This window comes from Podarcis tiliguerta (genome assembly GCF_965153285.1).
Source record: "Podarcis tiliguerta genome assembly, chromosome: 13".
NCBI classification, from domain to species: Eukaryota; Metazoa; Chordata; class Lepidosauria; order Squamata; family Lacertidae; genus Podarcis; species Podarcis tiliguerta.
In genome coordinates, this window is record NC_139546.1 from 41,642,687 (window position 1) to 41,652,889 (window position 10,203).

At 42.8% G+C, this 10,203-nt stretch overlaps 1 protein-coding gene across 1 annotated transcript; it reads left to right on the forward strand.

The window, feature by feature from the left end:
• Nucleotides 1-3,636: 3,636 nt before the first annotated feature.
• Nucleotides 3,637-5,346, forward strand: LOC310663287 (putative olfactory receptor 2B3). Its single transcript, XM_083410923.1, has 2 exons — nucleotides 3,637-3,711; nucleotides 4,114-5,346. The coding sequence occupies exons 1-2, from the start codon at nucleotides 3,653-3,655 to the stop codon at nucleotides 5,069-5,071; spliced, it is 1,017 nt and encodes a 338-aa protein (XP_083267049.1). The 5' UTR covers nucleotides 3,637-3,652; the 3' UTR covers nucleotides 5,072-5,346.
• The last annotated feature ends 4,857 nt before the right edge of the window (nucleotides 5,347-10,203 follow it).

The window sequence follows — 10,203 nt, forward strand, 5'->3', positions numbered from 1 at the left end:
TTAGCACAGTGGCAGTAGCTCATGTTTTCAACACACAAGTTCAACCCTGGGTATTTCCAGTCACAGCTGGAACCCTTGAGAGCTACTGCTAGTATGGCTTAGAGCAGCCCTCCCCAACCTACCATGCTTCCGATGTTTTGGAGTCCAAAACATAGATATGTTCTATCAACATATCCAATGGTAAGGGAATTGGAGAGCACCAGGTTTGGTAAAGCTTTCTGCAAAACTTCTCCCTGATGGATGTGGCAGTCCTTTAAATGCTGCCTGTCAATCAGAGCCTACCTGGGTCAAGAACCCTTAAAAAATGGACTGCTCCCAACACTGCCACTTGTCCCTCAACCTTCATCTGACACGCAATGCTGCTTTTGTTTCTTGCGAGGAGACCAGTAGCCTGTTTGTAAGGCACTGCAATAGGATAGGTAGACATGAAGTAAATTGTTTTCTTTATATTCTTAAAGCATCATTCTCCCAATTCCCTTTTGGAACTTAATAAACTTCTTCACATTGACAGGTGTGGTTTTCTGTGTTTTTTGCCAGGCTGAAAGGGTCACTACCCTTTCACACAACTAGTATTTGGTTTCATACTTCATATCCACATCAGTGGGGAAAATCAAGCCTTTTTTTTATTTCCACCATCTTTGTTACCTGTTTCAAAGAGCCTTCTTCCATTTTTGTATTTTAACTGCTTGCAGCCCAAGAGAGAAGGGACTATTACAAATCCTGAAGAAATCTCCAAAGGAATCTGAGGAGTCTCTGTGGAGTAGACTCACAGTCCTCATTATCATACCGAATCTTCAGTCTCTTGATGTGTTCAAGGGGAAAGAGCAACAACAGCCACCACCTAACACTTAGAACAGGGAGTTGAACAAGCCAGATGATGTTCATTCTCCCATTTAAAGCATTAAAAAAATTGGCTGGGGGAGCACCTGTCCAAATGGATTGGAAAGCAGGAGTTTAGTGGAAAGGCACACGCCTTGCAGGTCTAAGATCCCTAGCATCTCCTTTAAGTGGCAATAGGTCATTTGTCTGGAGATTGGCTGCCAGTCGAGATAGGCAATGCTAGACTTGAGCAGACACCTCACAGGTAGGGCAGTAGAAGATGCTTCAATCAAATTTGCAACACCACAGTTATTTGATGGACCAGTGATCTAACCTGATACAAAGCAGTTTTTCTCCCAACTCTAGAGTTCAGGGACTTTACTTTAAAAATCTGGGCATCACGATTTCCTTCCAACCTCTTCCCAGCGAAGACTCTAACAGACAACAAGCTGAGGGTCAGCAGCATCCCTGATGTACGTATGTGCTACATATGTTTCTTTGGTGTGACTCCCAGTGTACTTAAAGATCAGAGTATCTTCAGATAGTTCTTGCCACTTTAAAGCTAGTAAAATCTAGATTTTCCCTGCCTCCTCCTATCAGAGGAATTAGCCATGAGAAGTATAGCCACCATGATTGTGCCACAGGCATCCCTTTCAAAGCAGCACAGAGAAGACCTCCCCCAATAGCCCCTTGACACTGCAACATCCATCTTTGTGAACCTTCTATATGTTGCGTTAGAAGCTTGACCCTAACTCAGCCAACTGTTGTACGACTTAACATAAACTCACCACATCAGGAACATCTGGGAATAGCATGAAGGTAAGATTATATTCTGTAATTGGAGGGGAGAAAAGGAACTCATTTCAATGTTTAAGATGAAATTTACCTGCTTGGTAGTAAAATCTGCTTCAGAATTCTATGATTCTAGTCTGTTTTATATGATCTAGTTGTGATTCCTGCATTTCAGGGGGTTGGACTTTCGTGGTCCCTTCTAACTCTGCAATTCTATGATTCTTTGGTATGTCACTAATGTTAATATTTTCCACCTTGAAAGCTTGTTACTTTCAATTAGTGCTGAATGAAAGGGGGTGTATGTTTTGTTTGGACATGCAACTTTTCATCTTCCCTTTTGTTTTCACCTTCAGGAGAGTTCTAAAAATATATCCTTCTATTCAGTTTCTCAATTTTCACTTATTTTCACTTCTTGTGAGAGAGACAACGTGCCTCAGTGCAAATCTCAAGGAAATTAACTTTGGAATTTTCTCATATTCCTGTTTTGTCCTGACTTCTCTTTTTCCATGTGAGAAACTGGTGATTGGTGCCCATTAAGACTCTTAGGGCAAAAGGTAGGGAGGCCAATGGTATATGGAGCCAGGTATATGGAGCCAGGGCCAATGACAGGCAGAGCCAACTAATTCCAGTTTTGTTCCACCCTTCTCTCTTCTGCATTCAAGGAAGAAGCTGACAGGTGGTGCAATCCGCTAGGCTGGTTGTAAGTAGGCAGGCAGGCAGGTGCAGACTGGCTGAGGACAAAGGAAGGTAAGCTGAACCCTTGGTAGAATTGTTGAGTTGGAGGTACAGTTTGCCAAATGCTTTGGCACAGGTCCCGTCCCCCCCCAGCATTTCATGATAGGTCAGGGGTTGGACTAGATGACTGTTGTGGTAGGGTTGCCATATTTCTAGAAGTAAAATTCAGGACACAATTCTACCCTTTAAATCGGTGTTGGGGAACCTGTGGCCCTCCAGATAGACCCAGGCATGAGAGTAAAGGCTCTTCGGAATCTGAGAACTATAAAGGGGGCAATGTAGCCATGAAATTAAATAAAACCCACAGAGGCGTACAGTATATGTGCTAATGCTTGTCCCGGTACTTTAGTACTCGAAGCCCCATCAATATGGAAAGTGTGCTCAGGCAGCACATTATGAGAGTGGTGATAAGACCCTTTTTCTTCCAAGCCACTGAATCAGCTTGTGTGTGTGTGTGTGCCCACACCCACCCACCCACACATCATATACATATATATGAATGAGTAGGCTATGAAGAGCAATCTTAGGTAGATCTACTCTAAGATAAGCACAACAGAGTTCAGCTTTAGAAAGGAAGAAACCAGGGACAGATGAAAACAGGAATTGGATTACCTAAATCTGGAGGGCCCCCCAAAATAGAAACTGTTAAGTGGCTACTCACACCTCACAGTGGAAAAAAAGAAAGGAAATACACCACCCCCCAAAGGACACATGTTTGCATTGGCGTTATATGCTGAATAAGTCTTGCCCATGTGAGCACTGGCTGCTGAATTCTGCACCATCTAAAGTTTCCAACCCATCTTCAGAGGCAGCCCCACATATAACATGTTGCAGTAATCTAACCTAGAGGTTACCAGAGCATAGATGGTAGAAGTTAGGCTATCACCTATCTCAGATAGGGACACAGCTGAGCCACCAGCTGAAGCTGATAAATGCACTCTGTGCCATGGAACATAATAGGCAGCTTAGAGGGGTTAAATCTAAAACAATTCCCAGTTATTTGGTTCCCATTTTTCAGGTTTTTTCTCCCTGCGAAAACAGGCAGCAGTCCTTCCTCCAGATCTCCACTGTCCATTATGGACTGGTATTGTATCTAAACATTTTTGGTCTGTAACTTAAAATCTATACATCATCCTTGCTGACCTATTGCTGTTTCTTTATCTTCAATATTTCCCCCCATTCTTCATGTGCATTTAAAAGCAGCGCTGAAACTAAGTGTACAGTCAAGTTTTGTTATAGGTGTCTTGTTTGTTATTATGTATTTTTGTTTATCCGAAATGTTTCAACTGAAATAATAAAAGGAGCAATGCTAGCCATGCTTACTCAGATGCAAGCTCTACAGAATAAAGTGGGAATTACTCCAAGGTAAGTGGGGTTGGGATTGCAGTCTAAATCTTTCTCTTCACATAATCAGCATCATGGTCCAAGTTGTATTACATAGTGCCTTGGTGCACAGAGCTTAAATTATTTAAATCATCATGCAAAAGAATAATACCTAAGAATATTTGAGAGTCAAATGGGGGGTGGTCCTCACAACTAAGAGCATTCACCTGCTATGTTGTTGTTGTTTCAGTTTCAAATTATATACCACCCTTTATCCCAGGGATCCCAAGGCAGTGTACAACATTAAAAACACATTACAGAACATCAATGGTAAAAACATATTATTTAAAAGCATATTAGAACCTTCCTTCCTTTTGCGGGAGAGATGATAGTCTATGGTTGTCCCATTGTGCCTTGTCTCTTACATTTGTCCTTTCTCTACAGGGAGGAGGCAAGAATGGAATTTGAGAACCTCACCTCCGTCACAGAGTTCATCTTGGTGGGGCTCTCCAACCACCGCAAGACACAGATTCTCCTCTTTGTGGTCATCCTCATATTCTACTCATTTACCTTTTTGGGGAACCTGGTTATCATCATGCTGGTGCTGGCCGACCCCCGCCTCCATACACCTATGTACTTCTTCCTGACTCAACTCTCTGGCCTGGAGATATGTTATGTCACCTGCACTGTGCCCCAGATGTTGGCTCATCTCTTGTCTGGGAATGGAGCTATCTCCTTTGCTCGTTGTGTGACCCAGATGTACCTTGGGCTGTCCCTGGGGAGCACTGAAGCTCTTCTGCTTGGTGCCATGGCTTATGACCGCTATGTGGCCATCTGCCAGCCCTTGGTCTACGCTGTTGCCATGGATAAGTGGCACCAGTTGCGGCTTTCCTCAGGTTCCTGGGCAGGTGGCTTCCTGCTCTCCCTGATGAATGTGGCCTGCACTCTTCGCTTCCCCTTCTGTGGCCCCAACCTCGTTAATCACTTCTTTTGCGAGATGCCAGTAGTGTTGAAACTCGCATGCGCTGACACCCGTGGTACAGAGGCTGTCGTTTTTGGAGCAGCTGTGATTATTCTTCTAGTGCCCCTTTCTGTTATCCTGACCTCTTACGGACTCATTCTGTCTTCTGTGTTACAAATGAAGTCAGCTGCAGGTCGGAGCAAAGCTTTCTCTACATGTGCTTCCCACCTGGCAGTGGTCACCTTGTTCTACGGCACTGTTATTTCTATGTATATGAGACCCAGGTCAGGGACAACTCCAGACAGTGACAAGAAAATTGCTTTTTTCTACCTTGTGGTCACCCCACTTCTCAACCCTATCATTTATACCTTGAGGAACAAGGATGTCCACGGGGCAGTGGCCAAATTGCTACAAAGAGTGTCTTGGAAGAAGAAAGGATGAATGTTGCCATCCTGCTTATTTGGCTTGGATGTTATCCAAGGGCTGAGAGGGATTGATTTTTACGTCTGGCATTCACATGTCATATCAATTCTCTGTTCAGCCTTGAAATCCAATTAGTGGTCTGTTGGGCAAAGAAGGGAAAGATAGTAGTTCATGTTTTGCATGCACAAGGTCCCAGGTTCAGGCTGGGTTCTTGTCAGCTGGGTTCTTGTCTGGAACCATGGATTGCTACTGCCAGTATCATGTAGAGAGCCTTCCCCAATGGTGTTTTGGAATCCGACTCCCATCAGCCTCAGCCAGAATGGCTGATGATTAGGAATGATGGCAGTTTAAGTCCAAAACATCTGGAGAATACTAGGTTTGGGAAACCTTGTGCAGATGACAGATAGATAGGTAGGTAAATGATCAGACTCGGTGGAATAAGAAAAAAGTTTTATAATATTGCATAAAAAGTTTTTTTATAGCAAATTATTTGTAATAACAAGAGACTTAGAGGGAGGGGTGCACAACGTCCTTGGTCCCAACACATTTATCTCAAAGCTGGGCTATAAAGGATCCCCACCTGAAACAATGGAGAGCCATTACCAGTTAGTGTAGGCGGTGCAGAGTCTGATGAACCAATGTTCTGGCTTGGTTCTGGCTGATGAACCAATGTTCAGCCTCTTATTTAATGGCCATCAAGAAGAGGCCATCAAGTCAAGGAGGCCTTAAAGTAAGGAAGACACTGGCATAAAAGAAGAAAAGTTTTGCATAGTTTCTAGTTCTATACATGGCATGAAACTGGGCAGAATTTCTAAATCAGGCTGCTGTCAAAAGAAGGAGGTTCAAAAAGCAGACAGAAGCATCCAGTTCCATAGAGTAGTCAACATTTCCCCCATCTTGTATTGTCAACTGAAAAAGGTGGCATGTTTTTCTTCAGCTTTGTAGAATAAAGTTGTGAGTTGGTATCCTTCCTGGTGGATAGCCAACTATCTTGGCAAACTCCACACCATAGTACTTTTACGGGGAAAGGCAAAACAGGGTCTTCATGAAGATGTCATGCTAAACCATGTCTTGCTTTTTTAAAAAAAAAAACCCATCTGTAACGCATGTCCATGTGTTCAGTAGCACCTACACAGCCTTAGAAGCAGCCGACTTCTCACCCAGGGCTGAGAGTGACAAAAGGAACCTCCGAGTGTGGTGCCTATTAGTACAAAGGTGCCCACCAGTAGCTCCAGTGGCAAACGGAAAGAATGAGTAAATATTCCCTGGAAAATCTGCACTGCTGGAGAAATTGATTTCAGCTTATGTAGTGTGAGAACAAGGATAAGGTGCTTGGAGGAAGTCTGGCCCTCTTGATCCCTTCATAAAATAAACCACAGGAGACTGGCTAAATAAAATCAGAGTATGCTTCCTACTCATCATAGCGAGTGGTGCTAGGCACCTTGAAAGTGGTAATCTTGAACCCAAGGCTTTGGGTCCGAGGTGTCCTTAAAATATATGATGACACTTGCTCCATTTCTCAGTGTTAGTTTTGCTTTCAGCAGGGGCCGATCACAATGTGGAACTCCCCAACAAAAGCTCAGCAGTTCAGCCAATACCAGCAAGCTTGAAGTCAGTGCCTATCAGCAGATCAGGACTAATTTGAAGCTGGTAATATGGACAATATGGATGGATATAAAATATAGATTATGTAATAATGTGTACAGTGGTACCTCGGGTTAAGAACTTAATTCGTTCTGGAGGTCCATTCTTAACCTGAAACTGTTCTTAACCTGAAGCACCACTATAGGTAATGGGGCATCCTGCTGCTGTCACACCACCGGAGCATGATTTCTGTTCTCATCCTGAAGCAAAGTTCTTAACCCAAGGTACTATTTCTGGGTTAGCGGAGTGTGTAACCTAAAGCATATGTAACCTGAAGCATATGTAACCTGAAGCGTATGTAACCTGAGGTACCACTGTAGTTGAAAATGTTCACATGGAAGGGATGAGAGGTGTCGTGAGATTCAGAGAAATCTCTTTATATGGATATGTATTTGGTATTGTTATAAACTCATTTTTGTAAAATCTAATAAAAAACAATTTTTTAAAAAGGACTAATTGGCAGCTATAAATGATAATGTGAAACAATGATTTGAATTGGATTGAAAAAAAATGGGGTGCATTACTAAGATTTAAACATTGCATGTAGATTCAATAAAGCACAGCTAACACAATCTATCTTTATCTTTACTGTGTACATGATGAAAAGAAGAAGGGGTTCTCCCTCAAAACCTTTCACATCAACAGAATAGGGCTACAAAGTTCAGGATTCAATTCAAGCCCAGCAATAACTAATATCACAATTCGGGGTTATTAGTTTCTAATGCCTGAATTGTTTTTTCTCACCAGTAGCTCCCTGTTGTTCAACTCAGGTTTAATCAAAATGATATAGCATTTAGGGGCAAAGATGCAGCCCAGTAACCCAGCGCCAGAGGCCAAGATGGAGAAGATCTCCACAGCCACCATGTATTTTCCTTTTGTGCTCAGGTAAGTTGGGACAAAGGTCACCCAAACACTGCAGAAGACCAACATGCTGAAGGTGATAAACTTGGCTTCATTAAAACTGTCAGGTAACTTCCTGGCTAAGAAAGCCATTGTGAAACTGACAGTGGCCAAGAAACCCATGTAGCCTAGGACAGAGTAAAACATGATGGAAGATCCTTCATTACATTCCAAAACAATCTCTTCAGCCATTGTGTGCATATCTAAATCTTGGAATGGAGGAGAGGTTGCTAGCCACACAGTGCAAAGAATGGCTTGAATGAGGGAGCAGGAAAGAACAACAGAAGCAGCCAGTCCTTTCCCTATCCATTTTCTCATAGTGGACCCTGGTTTGGTGGCCATGAAAGCTAGAACCACAATAATGGTTTTGGCCAAAAGACATGAAATTGCAACGGAGAAGACCTGGCCAAAAGTGGTTTGTCGAAGCAGACATATCATTTTCTCAGGTCGGCCCATGAATAGCAGAGCACAGAGGAAGGAGAACAGGAGGGAGATGAGGAGAGTGTAGGTGAGGCTCCGGTTGTTGGCTTTGACTATGGGAGTGTCTTTGTGCTGAATGAAGATTGCCAGCACCAAAGCTGTGATGGAAGAAAGGGAAAGAGTAAAAGCAGCTAAAGCGATCCCCAAAGGTTCTTCAAAGGACAAGAAGCTGATATTCTTTGGAATGCATAAATCTTGGCCTTTGTTTGGATATTGACCATCTGAACACATCAAACAGTACTCCATGTCTAAGGAAAGAAACATTTTTTGTCATTGCAGTGAAGTTTGCATTCAGTGCACTACAGAAACATCTCTTTAAAACTCTGAATGAGAACTGCTAACTCAAAATCAGTTCACATAATTTTCAAGCAATGTTACTTTTTCTTTTTTAAAATATCTACACAAAGCAAAGATTTAAGAAGAATCCAGAATTTAGGGGTATGAAGAAAGGAAAAGTTAACCTGAAGCTCGGTAGATGTCTGGAGTTTGGTCAATTTTTTTAAAAAAATTATCTAGCTTTTCGCCAAACTTTTATTAGACATTACAAAAAGAATTAGCATAACCTCCATTCTGATGTTTGGATTTTTTGCAATTATTTTCATTTGATTTCATTTTGTCCTGGTGAAATTGGGTGCTGTGCATGAAAGCACACTTGCCATATTCACTTGCCATATTATACTCTATCCACTCATGTGAACTATTCCTTTTAAATATGAAGGAAATGGGGGTCTGTAAACACGAATGTAAAACTACAGTGGTGCCCCGCAAGACGAATGCCTCGCAAGACGGAAAACCCACTAGACGAAAGGGTTTTCCATTTTTCAATGCGCTTCGCAGGACAAATTTCCCTATGGGCTTGCTTCGCAAGACGAAAATGTCTTGCGAGTCTTGAGATTTTTTTCCGCTCCCCACCCCCTTTTTCTAAGCCGCTAAGCCGCTAATAGCCTTTTAGCAGCTAATCCGCTAATCCCTTAAGCCTTTAATAGCCGCTAATAGCCGCTAAACCGCTAATAGCGCTAATCCGCTAAGCCGCTAATAGGGTTGCTTCGCAAGACGAAAAAACCGCTAGACAAAAAGACTCGCGGAACGAATTAATTTCGTCTTGCGAGGCACCACTGTATGTCCTAGAGGGAAAAATAATATGGGCATGACTTCTCTTACCTGTCTGGTTTGAAATCTTCCCTTCTGGACATAGAAGGCAATCATAGCAGCAAAATGGCTTCCCTTCCTTCTTTCTCTTGCTATAACCTGGTTGACAGACATCATTACACCATGAAATGGGTTGTACCTGTATAGAAGTGAAATTGGTTAATGTCTCAGCATTTAGGCCATATATTTGTTTGGTCCTGGCATGGCAAACTGGTAATACTTTAGAGAGGCCTCCTGACAAAGCTTTCATTAAATCATGTCCACATATCAAGATGGCGCTGTCTAGGGTTTCCATATGCCCTCTTTCCCCAGGACATGTCCTCTTTTTCATGATAAGAGTTGTCATAGCGATCCATAGTTACAAGTAGAAGTTGGCAAATGTGTCCTCTTTTTTGCTCTTCAAAACATGACAACCCTAGAATGCCTATACAGTGGTATCTCGGGTTACAGACACTTCAGGTTACAGACTCCGCTAACCCAAAAATAGTACCTCGGGTTAAGAACTTTGCTTCAGGATGAGAACAGAAATCGCGTGGCAGTGGCGCAGCGGCAGCGGGAGGTCCCATTAGCTAAAGTGGTACCTCAGGTTAAGAACAGTTTCAGGTTAAGAACAGACCTCAGAACGAATTAAGTTCTTAACCAAGGTACCACTGTAATCACAGTCTTGAGTACAAATGGCAATCATTTTAGCCACGTCCAATTGATGTGTGATTGATGATGCACAGATCCTTGTGGACCTAGGAGAAGGCAGGACTGGGGCAGAACTGGGGACGGAATGGGGCAGGGCGCACTTATATGCGCCCCACTGTTGCACATGGGGGCCTAATGAAATGGTCTCAGCCTGTATATGAAAATAGTTCTCAAGGAAATATTTCCACTCCCTCTGTGATTTGGCCAGTGTCTTTCCATCAGAACACTTTAAACCTCACTTGACTAATTTCTGACAGCTTGAAAAAATCCCTCATGTTTGCTTCATT